Source organism: Crassostrea angulata, chromosome 7 (assembly GCF_025612915.1).
Source record: "Crassostrea angulata isolate pt1a10 chromosome 7, ASM2561291v2, whole genome shotgun sequence".
NCBI classification, from domain to species: Eukaryota; Metazoa; Mollusca; class Bivalvia; order Ostreida; family Ostreidae; genus Magallana; species Magallana angulata.
The window spans coordinates 16367269-16390218 of record NC_069117.1 but is presented as its reverse complement, the minus strand read 5'-3'; the positions used below and the strand labels follow the sequence as shown (position 1 = coordinate 16390218).

Sequence of the window (22950 nt, the reverse complement as noted above, 5' to 3'; positions counted from 1 at the left end):
GAGCCCCTGAATATTCTAGTCAGGTGCTCTACCAACTGAGCTATCTGGCAGCGGTATTCAATCCAGTCTGACCATCACATTCCTCCCCCCTTGAAGATCTTCACCCTCAAAGATCACCCCAGGCCCTTCCCTTGGCAGGAGTTCACTTGTCAGTTCCAGGGGTTGGTTGGGGCAACAAATGTAATGGGATGGGAGAAATAATAATGGACCAGACTGGGATTCGAATCCGACCCCTTGAATCTCTAGCCTGGTGCTCTACCAACTGAGCTATATGGCACTGGTATTTGATCTAGTTTGACCATCACAACATGAAGTAAGAGCCAGATTGGTGTCGGCCAACAAGCATGTAATATTCTATGGACAAAGATTTGATACAGAAACTGGATATGATGCTGACCTTGGATCCAGAAACTACAGTACACTTTTCCAATGAGCATTGCTTGAGTGATACTGTTTTGACCCAATTTGTAAAGGGGTAAAAAGTAATAAAAGAAGAAAAAATATGTGAATAGAATGAAGACCAAACTCACATTTAAATTTGACTCAGGTTCACCTGTTTCATCTCTTTTCCTCCTCTTCTTCTTCTTCTGAAGAATATAACAATTTAAGATATTGGTTGTGGTTCTGGAAACACTTAAATTTAACCAATCAATCAAACTTTTCACATTGCAAATGAAATTGTTTTGCCTCGGACTAGAATGTCTCGACGTCATTGGATGAATAGCGTCATGTGATTGCCTTATAAATTTCTTCACACGGCGAGCGTCAAAATTTATATGGCAACATGGTGGATGTAACGTTATTTAAGCTGATTTTTTACACAAATGTTCAACCATACCTTTGATTTTTAAGCCCCAAAATATTTAGAGTGACCCCCCTTTGCCCGTGACGTAATATTATGATCCTACAATATGGTATCCAGATTTGGACAGACGACTGATGAGGTAGGTAAAAAATTAGAGAATTAAGCTATGAATTTTAATGTTATGTATTCATCTTTTGTTTACATATAAAACTTAAGGTCCTCTACAAAACAAAACACTTATTAGGTTTGTTACTGACTGTTTAAAGAAATTTGTGGGATCAGTAAAGTCCATAGAAGGCTCGGCTCCGCCTCGCCTTTTATGGACTTTACCGGCCCCACAAACTTCTGTACACAGTCAGTAACAAACCTAATAAGTATATAATAATGTAAGCATTGAATACCTTGGTTTTGCTTTTCTTTTTGGATTTTGAGTTTTCTTCAAGAGATGCACTGACTTCATCGGTGGCGCTAGCATCTCTTGTCTCAGTGACATAATCCATGTTTGTGTCATCGTTTCTCACTGTGTCTCCATCAGTGTCGTCTGCTGTTAACTTGACACTGTCGTCTGCTCCTGACTTTGTATCAGTCTCTGACTTGACACTGTCGTCTGCTTGTCTGGATTCATTGTCTTGGGCTGTGTCTATCAGTCTGTCATGACTCACTGCCACATCATTGTCTTGAGAGAAACCTGTGTCTCCATTTTGTGAATCAGACTGGAGATATCCAGAGTCAGGAGTAGGTTGTATGGAGTCATTCTCATCCATTTCAAACTATCTATTCTCCTTCAGACGTTCCCATGCTGGAACATTTTCTGAAATACATATATATTTGTTAATACAGGGATTAAATTATTTAAAACTAAGCTGAGAAAGTTTTAATCTACACTCCAGTGTAAAGTGTAATTCCTTGTAATATTCAGGAAAATGAATTATTCTATACCCCCCTCCCCCCATAGACAGAATCTGAATGTTGTTGAAACAGTTCAACTTGAAAAGTTATTCATGCAAGTACATGTTCAGTAAATATTCATCTTTTCAAAATAAACTGAGTGAAAATGGTCTGCTACTACAGAACCATGTATGAAATTAAACTTACCAGATGTCACTGCACCATACTAACAGTATGTTGAATTATTTTGGTCAGTTAAAAACTTCAACTCTTACAGTACAGGCAACGCGGATCCCGTGTTTCCCGCGACCCGTCACGGTATAAACACATCGAGGTGATCGGCCAGGTGAGACAGGTATACCGCGTTCCCATCACGGTAAACTCATCATCTACCTGTCCCCGCCACGGTAAAATTATCGATGGAAAAGTATCGTATACAAGCGGGAGTTATCTCCCCGAATGACAAATAAATTGCATGTTTCTTTATATTTAATGACGATATTTAACCAGATTTTGACAGAGATTATAATCGAAATACTTGGAGTCTTTTTTACTATTTTTTTTAATTTCATAGCTATTGAATAAATTATAAAAGTATTTAACTTAATACTTGTGCAGCAATTGCAAATAAAATATTTTCGAATCCATTATCATATTTTAAAAAGGTCGTTAAATTAAAAATTATCATGAAATGATTTTAATTGCCAATAAAATTATAAATGTGTACGCAGTGTGATTGTGTTTTCTTAACAATTAATTGGTTCGCCTACATTTGTATTGTTTGTTGTTGAAGTCCATGCGTGTCAACTAATGATAAGCAAGTGATTAAAAATTAGGGCTTCCTATAAAATTACCAATCCAGTAATTTTAGAACGTTCCGTTCATTTCTTACAAGGTCTTCTGTGTGTACATTTTTTGTGAATTCACGTTTTAGTGAATTTGTGTTGCGTTACTTTAGGTACATGTATGGCTCGTCGTTTGTCATTGCGCGAGGATTCCCACTTTCTAGTGCGTTACGTTTGCGACGACAATCTTCAAGTGCGAAGCCGTGTGTTCTTCCAAGACTCAGTCTGACTTAAATATTCAGTGTGGAAATGAGTATGACGTTCAGTGGGGCCGGCCTGAGGAAATCGATCGAGCTGTGGTCTTGCATACTGGATGTGAGCAGGACATGAGGGCCAAGCTGCGAGAGATGGAAGATAGCGAGTGTCTACCGGCCTCTCCTTCCTCATCAACTTCTTTGCCACCTTCGAATACGCCCCATTGTAATGCGAAAAATCAAATTAACGTGTATCTCTCTGAACTGAATTATAACAAATAAAGAGTAAGGAGCCTTAGAGATACCCAGAATTGCATAATATTATGTAATCGAAAGATATTGTGGGTATCCCATGTCATGGTGTCGTGATGGTGTACCAGCTACCTGCCGTGACGGAGGTTAGCGTTGGCTCGCGACCGAGCCTCTCTCTCTCTCTCTCTCTCTTAACAGAATAACTAGATAAATTTTTTTGAGAAGGAAATGTTGTTAAACCGTTCTTATACATTTCAAAGAAATTAAGAACATGTTTTGAAAGTTTTGCTGTTGATATTTCATGCCGATAAAAAACATTTCAGTAAATGTATTGATATCATTTTATGTGTGCATGTACATTTATTCTTATTGACAGCTACTACAAATATGTAAACCCGTTTCCTGTTATCGTAACCTTACCCCCCCCCCCCCCCCCACCGCTTTATGACTGTCGGAGTTAACTTTATTTGACTTTAGTCCCAATTGTTTTACACAAAGGTGTGAAACCGGTGGTCGCACTGACAGGAAATCACTCCACGCTTGAACGCACAGAATACACAGGAATGAGGCAGGTAGATAATCTGTGAAACGATTGACCAAGAAGAATTCTACATGCATATCAAACAATTTTACTGATAGTAATATCAAATAATTGATTCATTTTACTGCGTTCTTTAACCGCTAAACGTGTTAAAGATTTTCCTTCCCGCAAAAAACCTCCATTATAAACTAAACGAGAGATAGAGAAAAAACACAACGAATTAAACTTTCCAAACACAGTATATCATGCATCACGAACATTGTAAAAAAAAACTTAACTGTTAAACATACTTCTTATTTTCTTTATTAAAAATAAAACTAATGGAACGAAACTTTATCATGGAGGAAATAAGTGGTAGAGCTAGAGGGTTGATTTGATTGACAGATGCAGCACGTGGACTCAAATTTGCAATTGCATGATGGATTCAATCACAGTGTACCATATTCTTTTATGAATACTAATTTTATGAATATTTAGTATTGGATATTAGTATATTTGACATAAGTGTACGTTAATTACGCCTAAACGCCCTCTCTCTCTCTCTCTCTCTCTCTCTCTCTCTCTCTCTCTCTCTCCTGTAAGTTGTTGTGCAATTAGACGAAGCCGTACGCGATATAGACTTTTTCTTTGGTCGTGAATAGGTGTGAAAACCCTCAAGGGCATGTCGTTTTCTACCCTAAGTTTGTTAATCACTACATGTACACACAGAAAATGATCGTGACTTAAACTTTATATGTATACACAGGAAACGCATACTGATAACACGTTATGATTCCATGTGCTTTAACGCAGCACTAACTTTATATATGAATGATAATTTTATCATTGAATGAAAAATAGATTTGTTAGTTGATTCCCGACATTTGTTCATTTCTCAATTTAAAACATACACTTGTATTGACAGTTTACGGCGCTATGCGTGTCAACTTATAAAAAGAAAAGATGATATTGCTCTGCATTGATACGAGTTCATCTAATGAAAATATTTAATTTTAAGATTGTTATAAAAACAGGATTATCAACTAATAGAAATAATAACTGAAATAAGCCCGTCAAATACAAAGTTATGTGTTCTTATTTACACATCACAAAATTTAACAGCGTATTAATCATGTTATGTTGTAATTCGAATGTAGTTTCCGATTTCATGATATTCTATTTCATAAATATAATTTATTAATTTTATAATAATATGGACCACAATTTATTTACAATGCAGCTGTTATGCTTAAATCTGAAGTCGCATATTTGATGTGGATTTACGCGACCCGCATTGCCTGTAATGTACAGTACAGGTAAAGTAACAACAACAAGCAGCAGCAGGAATAACGGTATATCACACCGTCGCGGTGTCATCATGGTCGCAATCCATACCGCGATCAAAAACCGCGATGGTGTATCGCGGGAACGATAAAAATACCGTGACGGTAACGCGGGCCAATACGGGATCCGCGTTGCCTGTACTGTAAATGTCAAAACACAGACAATTCCTTATAATCTCTAAGCAATGGAAAAATGTATATATAATCCAAACATTTAAAGGTTCTCTCTGGTTCACCTGTGTTGCCTTGATCGGAAATAGGATATAAAATTCACCTGGGACTTTTAAACGTTTGATGATTTATCAATACATGGAGTGTTAAAACAACTTTGATTAAATTTTGGGCAATATATAGGATGCATTTACTGTGAATTTATCTCAAAAAGCAAAAAATAATACATGCCTCATGTCATCTAGAATACTAATTATGTTAGGTTTTCCTCATTCAGTGCATTGAACAAAGGTACTTTTACATGTATTACTTATATAAGGAATAAGGCATCATTCTTTGAGTATTATGAGGTGATAATTTCGGTCGGGGTGTGATCAAATCCAATAAAGCCCAAATGGCCATCAACAGTCACCTGAGTGTAATTCAAACCTGTGAAGGATCCATAAATGTGCATTTTAAATTATTACGTGGTAATACCAGAATCTAACTGGTTACAATTAATTTAGAATCTTCATCTCCACTCCTGGACATCTAGCTACCATGTAAACTGTGCTGCAGGTCTTCCAACTCAAAAACTGCATGCATATGATGATGTGAAAAAATTGTATCAAGGAAGATAACTCTTACATGTAAGAACTTTTCCAAAATTAATATATACAATACTGGCTATAAGGGATTTGTCCACATGACCCACCCATTTCTATATCTCCATAAAAGCTAAATAATGATTCTTTCTTCTTTTAGATAAAACTAGACTTTGACCCATTCGTGCATGGGTTGACATTGCATATGATATCGGGCATTTACAAAATAGATACATCGATCCAAACAACGTATATTGTTGACATTTGCATAACCAAACTTCAAGCCTACAATAATACTATTAATTTCACTACACTCTGCTGAGTTGGAATAATCTAACTGTGTCTCAGGAAAGGCCTTCACCACAGTTAAAATGCATCCCATATACCCGTAATGTAGCAGAAAATTGCAGAATTGCTCCAAAACGATTTTGGAGAAAATTGATAAAGTTGCACTGAAAATATCAGTCAAATTGTTCATAAAAAACCATTTTGAAGCTGTAAATACCTTTCTTTGAAAAGTTTAATTCTATAATTGCAGAATTTAACATATTTTAATGATGTTTTTTACACACAGTGTTGACATTCGAAACTCTCAGGATTTTTTTTAAAGTAAATGCACTGTGTTGGAGTTATCTCCTGTATTTTCTTTGATGAACAGAAATTTTTTTTTTTATCATTTCCAAGTTTATTTATGCAAATGTGATTTTGTCGAAGCATACGTGATATTGTCGAAACATAAAATAAAGAGCCTCCCGTGATTTAGTGTGAATGTAATGCGCAAGATTGTAAAATCCAAAAAATTCTGATGATTTCCAGAATTTTATTAGGGATTTTTGTTGATTATTAATTAACGAAGCTTGATTGAGAAAAAATAAAAACAAATTGGTAATCTTCAAGTACCAATGATGTTTAAAATATATAAAACAAAAGACAGCACTCTTCCGATTTATCGTTATTAAAGCTGAAAAATTTGAGTCTATTATTTTAATATAGTAGTATAGATATCAACATACGTATTCATTCATTTTTCTAAAAGTATGCAAATTCAAAGCTAATGTACATGTATATATATATATACCAGCACCATTAATTTTATCAATTACTTTCTATGTACGTGTAAGACACAGAATCATTTAAGGAATACATACGTGCATGATCAGAACTAAATTAATAAAGCACTGTCCAGTTAATTGATGATGAGAGGGCAAAACAAGCTTCAACTGAGGAGCAGGATATATGGATGGATGGTTAAAATTACCGTACATAGGGTTGAGAAATCAGTGGAGCAAAGGTGTGATGCTACTGCATCAATTCTCACTAATGGATGCCTATAATGGATGGTTTAGGTGATTTTATCACCATTAATCAACTCATGTCTCTGTCCCTTGAGTTTTGAATAAAATTGATCTTTCATATAGGAAGACTCAGACTGATTTCCATTTTTCATGCAAGTTAGTTATCGACAGTTGAGGTTTAAGTCCCAAAGTAAATATTCCAGGAAAGTTGCCATTACAAACTTGGGCAAAACCTGAGTGGATGATGGTGAAAAACCTGAGTGGCTAATGATGGGAATCTAAGGAGAGAGAACTAATTGTGATCCTCCATATCCCAAGCTAATGTTCTCTGCAAGCTCTTTGTCTCTGCATGAACCAGCAGCTGTAGTCATAGAGGGAGAGAAAAGCAAGTTATCTTTGCTGTTTCATTACATCATGCTATGGGTTGGTTTTGATTAAATCTATCACATCGTAACAAGAGGCTGTGTTATATAGAGTGTGTCCTCCCTGATATAGGGTATTGATCCGTGATCTAATTTAAGTGATTCAGAATTCTTAGAAAGCATGGGAGAACCAAACCAACAAGCAACATCTTTGGATTATGCCAAAGACTGTAAGTTTCTGTAAATTTTTCATGTTTACTTTGTGTTTTAAGGAGTGATGTACTGTAGATTATACATACAATTACCGGTAATATGAATATGTTGCAGTAGGAAATGATTGGAGACTAGAGTGTTTAGAAGATATGATCCAATCTTTACAATATTTCATGTTCCATTATATCTAGCATAATACATGTATTGTGAATGATTGTACATACAAAAAAACATTCTGTTATCTGAGGACATGTGCATATGCACATGCTGTGTATGTACTTTGAAGACTGCTTTAAGTACGCATTATGTAATAAGATTCCCTTTGATTCATTTATACCATTGTGTGATTTCCTGTGATTTATCTGGTATGTGTGACTTCTATTCAGGTGCCAATGATGACTCTAACCCCCGGGATGGAGGGGATGTGGGGTGTTGTGGGTACATTCTGAGGTTCCTGTCCCTAGTGGTTATAGCTCTGACTTTCCCATTCTCACTCTGCCTGTGTATTAAGGTAATCTATATTGATATTTGATCTTTATCATAGATTGTTTTAGCATCCTGCTGATATGAATATTCATTGCAAAATATAGCAGCATGACTTAATTGATCATAAGGGCTCTAAAATCAATCATTATATAATACCTATTAGCCTGTAATTTGAACATAATGTTCTTCTCTGGACCAGTTAATAATAGGGTAAAGACATTTTATATTTATTTTATTTACATATAACAGAAACTAGAAATTGGACATATTTATTCTTTACACATAGGGGTCGGAACCGGGGGGGGGGGGGGCTAGGGGGGGGCTTAGCCCCCCCCCCACTTTTTTTGCAAAGTTATACCTAACCATTAGAAACATAGCATGATAGAGGGCTGAGCCCCCCCACTTTTTGTAGCAGGAAAGATTATTGTTCCAAAATTTACCTTGAAAGATTGAGAAGTTAGATTGAGAAGCACACTACTACCCCCCCCCCCCCCCCCCCCCCCCCCCCCCACGGATTAGGAATTTCATGATTTTGGGAATTACTTTTTTCTCAATATTTCTGAGGATTAGTCTAGCCCCCCCACTTTCAATTTGCTTCCGACGCCTATGATACATGTATATAGAACCATTTTAACAAGACCTTGGACTTTCAGTTGGATGTAGCTATCTATTTCTTGCGTCAAAACAAGTTAAAAATGATGCGGTTTCAAGCAAAATATACACCGATTGCGTAGTCTTAGCTCAAAAGCCAGACAAATCTTGTTGATTTCAGAAGAGCCAGGGCTGAGTGGCCAGCAGTGAAATAGACAGGCCTACGTCACAGTGCTGTTTGACACAACTACCCACAGTCCAAGCTCTTGTTAAAATGGTTCATTATACCTGATATTTATATATTTTTCAAACTAATCTTCAATATATGTATTTGAATTAACATACTGTATTTAAGGTTGTTTATAGATAATAGAGTATCATATCCAGACAAGTGAACTGTTTTGACAGATTTTTCCTCTGTTGTGTTTGTTATACATGTACCAAAAAAATTCATTTTGGCTTGAGGCATCACATTTATCTTTTGATCATTGCATCAACCAATCATCAGTTTGGAGGAACATAAAGCTATTCCAGACAAACATGTACCGGTACCCATCCAAAGATCACTGGATATTTTTTAATGGTTGCATCAAGTTTTTGTTTTTCTTAAGCGTTATGATGCCAAGTAAAATTTTTGTAGAATGTAAACATCTTGCCGATTCTTTTTTTTTTTTATTTAAACAGCTGCTGTATGTTGTTTGAAGGCTAAAGTTATATTGTTTTCCTGTAAACAAAATGGTTTCCACCACATGTTTCTGTCATTGCATGTTTTTGTTGTCATCATTGTTGTCCATAGCATTAATGTTTTGCATTTTTATCTCCAAAACAACTGTGACATTTTAATCAATCATGCAGACTATTACACTAAAAATGCTTGGAAAAGGACTCATATTTAGGAATACGTCTATTTCTGGGTGGAGAAATGATTTGATAATGAAAAAAGGATAATGTCCAAGGTGTTGCAAAATGGAGAACTGGAGAATTTAGTCTGCTTAGATAAATGCAGGAGTTTGGATGGCTTAATTTCTCTTGAACAGAGCATTACAAACACAGTATAGTTTATATATATAAACTTAAAAATCCACTCATTTTTTCCTCCTAAATTGATATCAACTCAACATATGCTATGTTAATGGATACCACTAAACCTTACATTTGGACAAGGCATATTTATTTAGGTTTTATGAATTTCACAGGCTTTAATGAATATCAGACAGGATTCATATAATAGCTATCACATCTCAGTATATGCATGATTTTTCAAGCATAATTTCTTTGGTGGGATGATCACGGCTCTCATGGCAGCTAATTGCTCAATGCTTAGATACCAAAAAACGCATCTGCAATTAACCTACCCTAACTCAATTAGTCTGGCATCCATGAATGCACTGTGTGCAAGTAACACTCATAGCATCCCCCTTAATGCAACAAAGACTATACCTCGTACACAGGACAGACACCCTGTTGTTAAGTGCTCATCAAAATTTTGCTCTGAAGCCCTGAGCTCCATCAATTATCTCCATTATCCTTTGGCTGCCTGAAAAGATATATTTGATGTTTTAATGAATTGAAAAATGACCAGTGTTAAGGTGGAATAACACACCTGGAAAAAGTCACTCAAATTTACAGGAAATTTTTTGATTATGAAAGAAATAATGATAAATAAACTGTACAAATGTCAAATAAGCGAAAAATTTGCAGTTTGGGGATAAAAAATGAATATCTAAAATAATTATTCCAGTTTAACAACAAAAGCCCTGCGGGATTCGAACTCGGGATATACGGATCACTAGTCCGACACGTTATCCACTCGGCTATGAACTGTGTTACATGTCTCAGTCCATAAAATCCTTTTAATAAAACGAAATGTTGTTTCGATCAGCGGTCAGCCATTTTGTGATGATGTGTTTTTCTACCTTAAAAGTTAATCAATTTGATTGCTAATAACTGCTTATTTTTGCAAGTGTATACATGTATATATATTACATTAAATATCAATTCTATTTATACTTTTTCATACTAATTAACTTTTTATGAAAAATATTTTTTTATCCTTCTTTACCATTTTAGGTAGTCCAAGAGTATGAGAGAGCAGTTATATTTAGACTGGGTCGACTAATTGCAGGAGGTGCCAAAGGACCAGGTCAGTCAATAAACCAACAGTGACCATTAACCGCAGTACAGTAAAACATGCTTATAACAAAGTGCCAGGGAACGGAGATTTTCCTTCACTATAAGCATAATTCATTATATTCGTCAAGTTTACAACATGTTATTAAGTCATGGAGAATGAAAATTACTTTTCAGTAAGCATTAATTTATTATAAGTGTGTTTGCTATAACTGTGTTTTACTATTAAGGAATTGTTTTGTGCTATTGAAAACGTTGATTGTTAAAGAGCATGGATCATATAAATAATGATCTGTAGCCCTTGACAAAAAAAATTTTTACTCAAGACAAAAATTAAACTTAAAAGTTTTTGTGAAAAGGGCTACTGATTATGGTGTTCCAATGGGGCCACTTCGACCTTCGCACTTTCGCCTTTAGGTCGAGGAGCGAGAGTGCGAAGTTGCGACGGCTAAAGTGCGACGGCAAAGGCGCAAAAGTGCAAAGATGCGAGGGCGAAGTTGCGAAGGCGAAAGTGAGAAGTTGCAAAGGTGAAGAAGAGATACTAATATCGCTCCTTCGCTATCGCAACTTCGCACTCTCGCCTTCGCATCTTCGCGCTTTTGCCTTCGCCTTTTTAAAATTGTGGAGCTCTCTATCGTTTAGCTGTATAAAAGGACATTAGAGGCAGACGATGAACTTTTTAGAATTTATTTTCAACAGCCTGCGCAGATCCATAACTTTTCCGGAGGGGGGGGGGGGGGGTGTGTCAAGGATAATTATATTTGTTGGGAGGTTGGGGGTGGGTTCTGAGACATATTTTGGAGATTTTATTACCGTATATAAGTATATAAAATTAATAAAATTAAATTTTCTGGGGGTTGGGATCCGGACCCTCTCTCCCGCTTTACTGCATGTGTGAAGTTATTAATATTGAATTTTCCGGGGGGGGGATCTCCCCCTCTAGATCCATACATGAGGAAGAAGTGTCGCTTAATGAAATTAGAATGTAGAAGGTAGTGATCATTGCAGAAAAAATTTACATAACCCGCTAACGCTGGTTATGTATATTTCTGCAATGTTACTACCTTCATATCCCAAATGAATCACCAAAGAAAGCATTTTGTTGTTTAAGTCTCTCCCCTTCCTAGCTTTATTCAGGCAGGGTGTATACCGCGGTAGTCTTTGTTTCCATTCATTACTTCTTTGCTAAAATATGATTTCTCTCCTTGTTACCCTATCTGGTTTTCTGTCAATGAATGCTGTCTGTCCATCCATCCATCTCTGTCTCTGTCTGTATGTCTCTGTAATATATTTTGTCAGATATCAAGATCATAATAAATCTACAAATATTCCTGGTCCAAAGAATCTTTCCTTTCCAATAAGGCACTTTGAGATGGGAGAAGAGAGAGAGAGAAAGGGGGAGGGGGTAGGAGAGTCTTCATAAACAGATTCTTTTAAAATTTATCATTAATCATAGAATAAATTTAGAATTGGTAAATACCTGAAACAATGCTATAGAACTTTTTTAACAAGACCTTGGACTTTAAATAGGAGGTAACTATTTCTTGCATCTAACCAAGTTAAAAATGAACTGCATGGTTTCGAGCGAAATCTACAGATTGCTAGCTAGTTTTAGCTCAAAAGCAAAACAAATCTTGTTGATTTCAAAGAGCAATTGCTGAGTGCCAAGCAATCAAATAAACAGCTAGGCCTACGTCACATTGCTGTTTGACATAACTACCCAAAGACCAAGCTCTTGTTAATATGGTTCTAAAGAACGATTTGGCAGTATTCCATTTGGACTATAGCAATAATGAACAAAATGATTTACTCTCTCTCTCTCTCTCTCTCTCTCTCTCTCTCTCTCTCTCTTCTGTGAATACAGAGAGGGATCATGGCATGAATTCTGTAAGATTTGCCATATCTTAAATTGTTGTTGATCATTAAGAAAAGCTGATACATCAAACAAAGACCAGTGAAAGCTGATTAGTATTACATATAATTTGCAGGTCTTTTTTTCATCATCCCTTGCATTGACTCTTATACAAAAGTTGATATCAGAACCGTCTCCTTTGATGTCCCCCCTCAAGAGGTAAGTTCCCAGTTTACCATTGTAATATTCGATATTAATTTAATACATTATATTTAGTTGACATTTCCACATGAGAATGACATGCTTTTTCCAGAATAAACCACTGAGTAATAATTGAAAAGGACTCAAAACAAAAACAGACTAAAAACTTTTTGCTACAATAAATGATCTATGATGCAATTAACTAAATGACAATTTTATCATCTTCTAAATCAAAGAGATTATATCTCCATCCTAGAAATAAAAGAGCGAGCTGCTTGAATTGCCTTTATGTTTGCTAGCTGTTGGTGTTTTAGCAGTTTTTGGAGATACCAGCAATATCGATTGCAGCTCCGTACCAAGAGAATTATTGTAAACAGACTTCGTAATTCGAAATATTTTGTTTGTGTTAGAGATGATAGCTTGCAGAAAAAAGGGCATGAAATCTTTAAAAAATATTTTTCGATTTTTTGCTTTGTCTTAAATAGAGCTAGAAAGAAGATATATCACCTTGATTATTAACAAAATAAAAAGATATTTTCAACTGACTCAGTAATTGATAATGACCATTTTTTTATATTGCTAATCATCACACTGTGACTTAATTAACTATCTAACAGACAAATATTTTGTGTTTAACTTCTGCACAAATTCAAAGTTCATTGATGTTCATAACTTAATTCTACGTGACAGGGAGACATGCATCAATTACTGGTGTAATATTCAGAAATCAAGATAATTTTTCATATTGACACTGAAGACCCAAAAACTATAATGCTATGATCGAACTATGCTCAGAGGAATCAAGGTTTACTGCATTTTCAACAAATTCCCTTAATGGATGTAATGAATTTTTGACACAGTGAACTAAATTTGTGAATTATTTATATATATTTACATCTACCGAGTATAATTCCCTGTATTTCTAACAGAAAATTATAGTTAATTCATAGCTCTATAGAATAGCTGTATAAACTGACGGGACTGAAATCTACACACCCATTCATCGGTCAAAATTTACAGCAACCTAAGAAAAATCACGGACTGCACAAAATAATCATGATGATGTCAGACTCAAATTCCCATAGGAGACAATTTGGCTGTTTCTTTTAGCTAACGTACTATTATGTATATGTTACAGTAATTTAGTGAATTACTTACTTTTTAAAATCAATTTATAAAAATTTCAAAAGAAAGATTTAAATAAATGTATAAACAATACAAAATGCTTTCTTTGGTGATTCATGCGAGCTATGCAAGAAGGTAGCTATCATTGCAGAAAAAACTTACATAACCCATTTTCTGCCAAGTCGCCACCTTCATATTCCGCTTGAATCACCAAAGAAAGCATTCTGCAGAACATTACTTCATGACATAACTTATGATGCATTTATTTACCTAAAGGGATTATTTTCTCTTCTTTCTTTAATTTCTTTTATTTCTATTATTTTATTTCTTCTTTCTTTCCTGCCAAGTGACTTTTATACAATTGGACTATTTTATCTCTCTCTCTTTTTTTTTTTTTTGTAATCGAGTGACTTTCATACGGTGTTACTGAAATCATGTTGTATAGGTCCTGACTAAAGACTCGGTAACAGTGGCGGTTGATGCGGTGGTGTATTACCGTGTCCAGAATGCTACAATGTCAATCACAAATGTGGAGGATTCCAACAGATCCACTCGGCTGCTTGCAGCTACCACACTCAGAAATGTTCTAGGGACCAAGAATCTCAGCGAGATTCTGTCAGAAAGAGAGACAATTAGTCACTACATGCAGGTATGTAACCCTTTTTACACCCAGATACATGTATGTTATGCATATATATTGAAATATTAATATTTTAATTATGGATCCCCTGGTTTGATTACATGCAATTCAAAAGATTTTCTGATCAATATTGTCATTTCTGTCTGGGTGGTTTGAAATTCCCTGCAAACATGCATTAGGTAGTAAATTAGGCATGGATTTTACAAATTAACATACCTGAAATTCACAGATCTTGCCAGACGGCCTAAAATTGCTGACATTTGTCTTCATTTTGTCACCAGGTTAAGAGGTGTGTGTATATCAGTCAATATATCAGGTCTCAATGGCTTAGTGGTTAGATCGTTGGGTACACAACAGGTCCTCATGGGTTTGAGTCCAGGAGACCTGACTTTTCACCATCTGTAACAGTTTTTTAAAAGGAATGAGCACTGCATGGCAAACAACAATCAATGTGGAGAGCTGGTTTATCACCATTTTGATTGTTAAACAGTCCCACGCAAAGAAAAGTCTTATAAAACATTTTAACCTAAATCTATTGCAACTCTGGTCAACCAACTGCACTTATACTTACATTAATAATGTACATATTTAGAGGCTCTTGGGCCTTAAGTCTTCATTTTGATTGGAAATATATTTTTAAAAACTTACTAAATATGTTAAGAGAGTGTTGCAAACAATTCTGTTGACAGGGTAATTTAGATGAGTGTACGGATCCCTGGGGTATTCGAGTAGAGAGGGTAGAAATGTGAGTAAGACTCGGAAGAAGTTTTCTCCCCCACCTTTACACACAGCATGCTGTGATGGTTGTTGTAATGTGACTTAGACTCTCCTTTCTAGATCCAATAGAGTACTTGAATGCTTGATCATAGTTTTGCATCAAATCTATATTAAACAACAATGCAAGCATGTGAAGTTGCTATGAAAGCACTTTTTGGATTAGCATTTGCACAGTTACTCTTTATTTATTGTTCCTAATTTATCTTAATTTCCTGTATCAAAGTTACACATCTTGGAGTCTAATTATCAACAGATTTCTTATATCTTTATTCATTATTTTATCATGGATTATTAAACTCAACTAGTACCAATTTAAAAAAAACATTTAGATAGGATCAAGTTCATAGATAGCATTTAGACCTGGAACCGTAACGATATAGAGTAGGGAGGCTGAAGAATATTATAAATGGTGTTCATGCACAGACAAATTTGCTGTAATATTACTTTTTAGGCCCTTCCAAATCCGATAAAAACAGGATTTGCTTATAGGTGAATAAATCTGTATCAGCTACTATTTAAAATTAGATAAACTGTTATTTAGTTCAGAGAACTGTTATTTGGACTTCGTACATATTCGTTTATATTTTCCCAAAATCCATGTAGCTAAATTCCCTATACAAGTAGCTGTATACTAATATATATTAAGGATCACATGCTGAAATATAACTTAATTTTAAGGGGCAAAAAATGGCTACTCCCACAATTATGGCAATTAATACATGTAGTCAACAACAAAATACAACTTGGGGCAAGAGACCCGCGATATCACTGTACTCAAAATAAACTAAAAGTACCCTGTGAACATGAAAACCTCATGATTCTGAATTGAAAGCTTTTCTGATCACCTGTTTGTTCTGTACATATAAAGCATATATATTGTGTACTGTGGTGCACTAAAACTCTGAAGAAGTTAATTTGCATTTTTCTGACCCTTCAAGTGGAAAGGAAGTACCAGTATGATATATATAGATATCTTCAAATGTTTGCAACGTCTTAGAGAATTGTAATCTGTATTGCCTCTTGTAATACATGTATATAATCAAAGGCTACATTGATTCCATATACAATGTACATGTATTACATAAACCGGTACATATGGTATATAGGAAATGATGACCAGGTTGGATGAGCATAATGTGGCCTTACTGTAGAAAAAGTTCTTTGAATTTTTTATTCATAGATCAATTTATAGTATTTGACAATAGCTTAAGGAAATATAGTTAAATATGGTTACATTATAGGTTTTTCATAAACTTATACATGTATATGCAAGATTCAAATGATAGCCATAAATACCAGCACAGCCAAAAACAAACTTGAACAAAACAGAGAAAACGTACAACACCAAAAAAAAAAAAGAACTAAAAAGTAATCCTGCAGTTACAAACATGCTATAAAGTAGCAAACACTTTGCAACTACAGAAAGGTTCAGACTGAGTGGACTCTGCAATAAAACCAAAACTATTCAGCAATTGTCACACAAATTGATTGAACTCTATAAGAATTAATTTACCCCCCAAAAAACGATGAATTTCTCTCTATCCTTACTCTGCATGACCATGTTTGGTTTGACTTTGTGTTGGTACTTTCAACCTTTGTATCTGTAGAGTTCACTGGATGAGGGAACAGACCCCTGGGGGGTAAAATGTGAACGTGTCGAAATGTGAGTATATATACAAGTACCACTCATTTAATCAAGAAAGACAACTCTGTAAGAATATCATCTAGTTGCATTGGAGGAGTGTTCATTCTTTGAACAGTAATGGATTAAGGTGGCTCTATACACCCACAGTTTATTCAAATTTTCAATAGAAGACCACAAAACATATACTTATCAAATATCAAAATGACGATAGGGATACTATAGGTATTTTTAAAGAATTTTTTAATGTTTTTTCGTGTTTTTGTAAAATATTTTTTAAAAAGACAGCTATCAACAAATTGAGAGAAATTATTTTGTCATATGATGGATATTTCCTTCGGACACATAAAAAAAAATATAACACTTCTTAACATTCAAAAATGTTATTATTGCAATTTTTTTTAGTATTTCCCCAAAACATATTTGTTCATATTTTCTTACTCTGATGACAAATCATCTGAAAAAGTTGCTTGATGTTATAAGAAAATGTATTTTAATAAATGTGAAATAAAAAATTGAATGAAAACAATTGCAAATAAACACAAAAAATATTTAAAATTTTATTTGGTATGAAAGTTCCTCATGTAAGGGTTATCGTTCCTAAGTCCCAAGGCCCAAACACCTTGGGGACTTTTCATTTCTGAGTTGAAGAAAATTTCCTAAAATATAATGTTGGAATGATAAATACATGCATATTTCATTATAGACTTTGCCCTGTATAAGTGAATATATTCGCTTTAGTGCAAAACTAAGTCAAATAAATAACGGGGAACATTGACTAGGCTAATAGGATTTATGTATCCCAACCTGAGAGAAATTCAAAGCAACCCTCTCATCCCCGTTAGGTGTCGATATTAATGTGCATTAAAGTATATTATAATTGAAATATTTTCACCTGTTTAGAATTTTCTTTCACGGTATTCAACCAAAAAATACGTTTTAGAAATTTTTGGAAAGTTAAAAAATTTATTGTTCTCAACGGGAATCGAACTCATGACCTACTGGTTTGTAGTGAACCCACTAACCCACTGCGCTACGGTGTAACATATCGATGATGTTAAAGAAACTCTTTAAAAATTTATACTTGATTTTATTGTTTATTTCGATAAATAATACCACATAACGTGAAGGTGTCACATACCACATTACTTGTAAGTAATGAATTTTCCAATTATCAAATTAAATCTATTCATTTAACACATTTTTCAAAATAGCGGTCCCCATACAATTCACCTCAGTTTAAATCAGCCAGTACCGGAAATGCATGTTTCCGGATTTACTTTTTTGCGTACTGCGTCATCAAAAAGTGGTGTATAGAGCCACCTGAAAAGAAAATATATATTTTTTTTTAAATTTAACAAGAGTTAATTTTAACAACATATGATTTATTAATTTTTAAGTGTCTGTTAATATATCCCTAAAGAGAACACCTACTGGTAGATTTATCAAATATTTCAGTACCATAATTACTTTTTAAATGCATGCATGCATGCATGTTTATATTTAAAGTGAAATTATTACCAGGTATCCTAGAAACTGTTTTAATAATTCAGAGGTGCAATTTGATATTACTACATGTAAATGTGATCTGAGAATGCTTAATTTAACATGCAAACATTTACAATTGTATATCAATTTGTATAGTTACAGAGAATTACAAAGATTTATTCCAGGTAGCAAGAACACAAGATAGATATATAGCCATGCATGAACAATAATTATGTATATCTATGGCATTTGCTATTGATATGTCAATTTCTTATTATAAAGAAAACTTCTTTAAAAGAGAAATATCCCTTTCAGCTGTGTGATAGCTTGTCTTTTGAGGGACATCGATCAGCTTTATTTTGTCATATAGAAATTTAACCTTAAATGTGCATCTCTTGGGATGGTTGAATGATTAAGCTATGATAGTTCGAAAAAACCAGAGCTCCTGCTATTGCTCTGTTTACATGACTTCTGTTTGTTATTACAGTAAAGATGTCCGGCTTCCAGTGCAGTTACAGAGAGCCATGGCTGCTGAAGCAGAGGCAGCCAGAGAGGCCAGGGCCAAGGTAAAACAAGTTTAATCAGATTGATGGAAAAAGTAGCTTCAACTCACTTAAAAATATATTATTATTTCTGTTAACATTCAGTACAATAATTGTTTGATAATTATATAGTTGTGGGTCATTGAAATTTGTAAATACTGACATTTATGTACTGGTAAGATATCAGAGTAAGAGAACAGCTGTTATCATAAAAAAAACTTTTCTGAATCTCCCAGGTTATTGCCGCAGAGGGAGAACAGAAGGCGTCTAGGTCACTGAAAGAAGCCGCTGAGGTCCTCACAGAGGCCCCCGCCGCTCTCCAGCTCCGATACCTACAGACCCTCAACACAATCTCCGCAGAGAAAAACTCGACCATCATTTTCCCCCTGCCCATAGACTTGCTACAGTCTTTTATGTCTCGCAAGGAGAGCTAGACCAAGCTGTGACATCAATCATAATGTTATAAGTAACAATTTTTACAATACTACACATGTATTGCAAAATCAAATGCTGCAGTGTTAATTATTGGGACATTATGCTTTGATATTTGTGGGTTTTTAATGCATCTTTGTATGTAAAAGACATGTGATGTTGAGAATATCTCACTCATCAAGATGCTGATAATCAAGACTATAAGACAATATCTCTTAGAATTATAAGATTTCATCTATAATCTTTGTTTTAAATATGCTGTGAAATTAAGCAGTCTGCAACCTTAGATAGCAAACAGCTGATTTTCAGATAGCTTTGATAGAAATTAACTGAGTAAATTGGGAAAAGAAATTTCCCTCAAAGGAGTGATGTATGTGCCTGTCTTCCCTCCATAATATTGACAACTCTCTGGAATAGTCTGGTAATTAAAATGACTTGTACATGCACACAGGATGTGTATGTATGCGGTTCTCTATGTTTTTAGCCACCTGAGCCAAAGGCTCAAGTGAGCTTTTCTGATCACAATTTGTCCGTTGTCTGTCGTTGTCGTTGTCGTAGTCGTTGTCGTCGTTAACTTTTCACGTTTTCATCTTCTTCTCAAGAACCACTGGGCAGATTTCAACCAAATTTGGCACAAAGCACCACTAGGTGAAGGGGATTCAAGTTTGTTCAAATGAAGGGCCAAGCCCTCTTTAAAGGGGAGATAATTAAGAATTATTGAAAATTTGTTGCTATTTTTCAAAAATCTTCTTCTCAAAAACAAATTAAAATGGAAGCATCCTCAGGTAGTGAAGATTCAAGTTTGTTAAAATCATGGTCCCCGGGGGTAGGGAGGGGCCACAAGAAGGGGATCAAGTTTTACATAGGAATATATAGAGAAAATCTTTAAAAATCTTCTTCTCAAAAACTATTGGGCCACAAAAGCTCAAATTAAAATGGAAGCATCCACAGGTAGTGTAGATTCAAGTTTGTTCAAATCATGGTCCCTGGGGGTAGGGTGGGGCCACAATTGGGGGATAAAATTTTACATAGGAATATATAGAGAAAATCTTTAAAAATCTTCTCAAAAACTATTGGGCCAGGAAAGCTCAAATTAAAATGGAAGCATCCACAGGTAGTGTAGATTCAAGTTCGTTCAAATCATGGTCCCCGGGGGTAGGGTGGGGCCACAATAGGGGGATGAATTTTTACATAGGAATATATAGAGAAAATCTTTTTAAAAAAATCTTCTTCTCAAAACCTATTGGGCCAGGAAAGCTCAAATTAAAATGGAAGCATCCACAGGTAGTGTAGATTCAAGTTCGTTCAAATCATGGTCCCTGGGGGTAGGGTGGGGCCACAATTGGGGGAAGAATTTTTACATAGGAATATATAGAGAAAATCTTAAAAAATCTTCTTCTCAAAAACTATTGGGCCAGGAAAGCTCAAATTAAAATGGAAGCATCCACAGGTAGTGTAGATTCAAGTTCGTTCAAATCATGGTCCCCGGGGGTAGGGTGGGGCCACAATAGGGGGATGAATTTTTACATAGGAATATATAGAGAAAATCTTTTTAAAAAAATCTTCTTCTCAAAAACTATTGGGCCAGGAAAGCTCAAATTAAAATGGAAGCATCCACAGGTAGTGTAGATTCAAGTTTGTTCAAATCATGGTCCCTGGGGGTAGGGTGGGGCCACAATTGGGGGATGAATTTTTACATAGGAATATATAGAGAAAATCTTTTTAAAAAAATCTTCTTCTCAAAAACTATTGGGCCAGGAAAGCTCAAATTAAAATGGAAGCATCCACAGGTAGTGTAGATTCAAGTTCGTTCAAATCATGGTCCCTGGGGGTAGGGTGGGGCCACAATGGGGGGATCAATTTTTACATAGGAATATATATTAAAAATCTCCTTATCAAAAACTATTAGGCCAGAAAGCTCAAATTTGAATGGAAGCATCCTCAGGTAGTGTAGATTCAAGTTTGTTCAAATCATGATCCCTGGGGGTAGGGTGGGGCCACAATTGGGGGATCAAGTTTTACATAGGAATATATAGAGAAAATCTTTAAAAATCTTCTTTTAAAGACCATTTGGCCAGAAAAGCTTTAACTTGTGTAGAGGCATCCTCGGGTAGTGTAAATTCAAAATCACAGTCCCTAGTGGAAGGGCGGGGCCGTGATGGCGGTTTGAATTTTTACATATATAGAGAAAATCTTTAAAAATATTCTGGGAAAGTTTTTCGGTCCAAAACTCAGTACTTAGTGTGAAAGCACAGGTTATGCAGATATAAGTTTGATGAAACCATGATACCCTAGAGAAAAGTGGGGCAACAAAATGGGGGGGGGGGGTATATAGGAAAAGAGAAAAATCATCTTACAGGTACAACAACAAAAGGGGCTTGGTATTTACCAAAAGAAAGAGGTGGATAAAAATTGGCAGATTTTCAATTTTTTTAGCAAGATCTACTGTACTTAGTTGTCAAGATATTTTGATACTGTAATGCTAATTTGATCAGAATTAAGGCAATTGTTGCTCAGGTGAGTGATGTGGCCCCTGGGCCCACAGGGGCCAAGCCCGTTTTAACATCAATTTCAATGTGACCATAAATAAAGAAAGGGGTCGAACTCTGACCCAGATAAAAAACTATTTATTTATGGTTACATTGAAATTAATGTTAAAACGGGCTTGGCCCCTGTGCCTGGGCCTCTTGTTTATGTTGCATTACAACTGCAATATAAGAAAGTTGGTACATATGTATCTACAAGTTATAGTTATATAGGCACAATAGGATAGAAAAATGTCAAAAGTTCAGTTGCAAAGGGAAATTGCTTTCAGACATAAAGTATACATGTGTTATTGTGGTGCAATATACATGTGTAATGTATTTTAAAATTAATGTAATTGTTTTTATTTGTACAATTCATACTAATATTTACTAGTAAAATTACCGGTATTCATTCATAAAATAATTAAATATACCATAATAACAGAGCCATATTGCCCTAATATTGTCCTAATACATGTTCAATATATATACTCTAATAGCATTTTTGTATGCAAAGTACACATAATTTATTAGTATTCAATGTAGTATGTATGTTTACTGCTGTATGCCATTCAAACACCATTTTCAACAGTTATATGTTAAAAAAGGTTATTATCACAATTGAGTTTACCAATCATATAGAAATATGGATAAAATTTTATTAGCTTTTATGATGATAGTACATTATAGCTGTGCAAACAAAATTTTTGCTTTATAGAGCCATATTTTGTTTTGTATTTTTTTATAATCAACATGGTTGCACTTCGTTATTCCTGATAGGGATGTCAATTCATGCTATTTTTTTAACTGATGTAATTAACCTATTGATAGACTGGTATACCGACCTCAGAAATACTCCTGGTTAATAAGTTCAAATAAGGGGGAAATGCAAGTACTTGGTAACGTTCATAATGAAATTTTCACATAATTAATTAAGTTCACTCAACAATCAAAATCTTTTGACAAGGCTGTCACTATTACCATAGTGACTACAGAAAAATTCCCTACAAGTATCTACAGGATGTGTTATGTATACCAGTAAATGGA

The 22950-nt window shown here is 34.9% G+C and overlaps 2 protein-coding genes across 6 annotated transcripts in view; one reads left to right on the top strand and one right to left on the bottom strand.

The window, feature by feature from the left end:
- The window catches only part of LOC128155775 (band 7 protein AGAP004871-like), a 24678-nt gene extending 17811 nt beyond the window's left edge, over positions 1-6867 (bottom strand). Inside the window, exons 1-3 of the mRNA XM_052817625.1 lie at positions 6751-6867; positions 1207-1616; positions 531-587 (exon numbers count right to left, since the gene is read on the bottom strand). Of these exons, the coding sequence (XP_052673585.1) occupies positions 531-587; positions 1207-1569 (420 nt within the window). The 5' untranslated portion in view covers positions 1570-1616; positions 6751-6867. The remainder of the gene's footprint in view (positions 1-530; positions 588-1206; positions 1617-6750) is intronic.
- Positions 1-22950, top strand: part of LOC128155776 (band 7 protein AGAP004871-like) — a 27605-nt gene extending 4655 nt beyond the window's left edge. For 3 of the 5 annotated variants that reach the window (XM_052817631.1, XM_052817630.1, XM_052817627.1), the window contains 7 exons: positions 7859-7983; positions 10620-10692; positions 12668-12750; positions 14303-14506; positions 16882-16937; positions 18892-18970; positions 19183-22950. In XM_052817631.1, coding sequence (XP_052673591.1) covers positions 7859-7983; positions 10620-10692; positions 12668-12750; positions 14303-14506; positions 16882-16937; positions 18892-18970; positions 19183-19380 — 818 coding nt within the window. In that variant the 3' untranslated portion in view covers positions 19381-22950. Of the gene's footprint in view, positions 1-7207; positions 7490-7858; positions 7984-10619; positions 10693-12667; positions 12751-14302; positions 14507-15186; positions 15243-16881; positions 16938-18891; positions 18971-19182 lie in introns of those variants that run through there. The other 2 variants (XM_052817629.1, XM_052817628.1) reach the window with 2 other exon arrangements.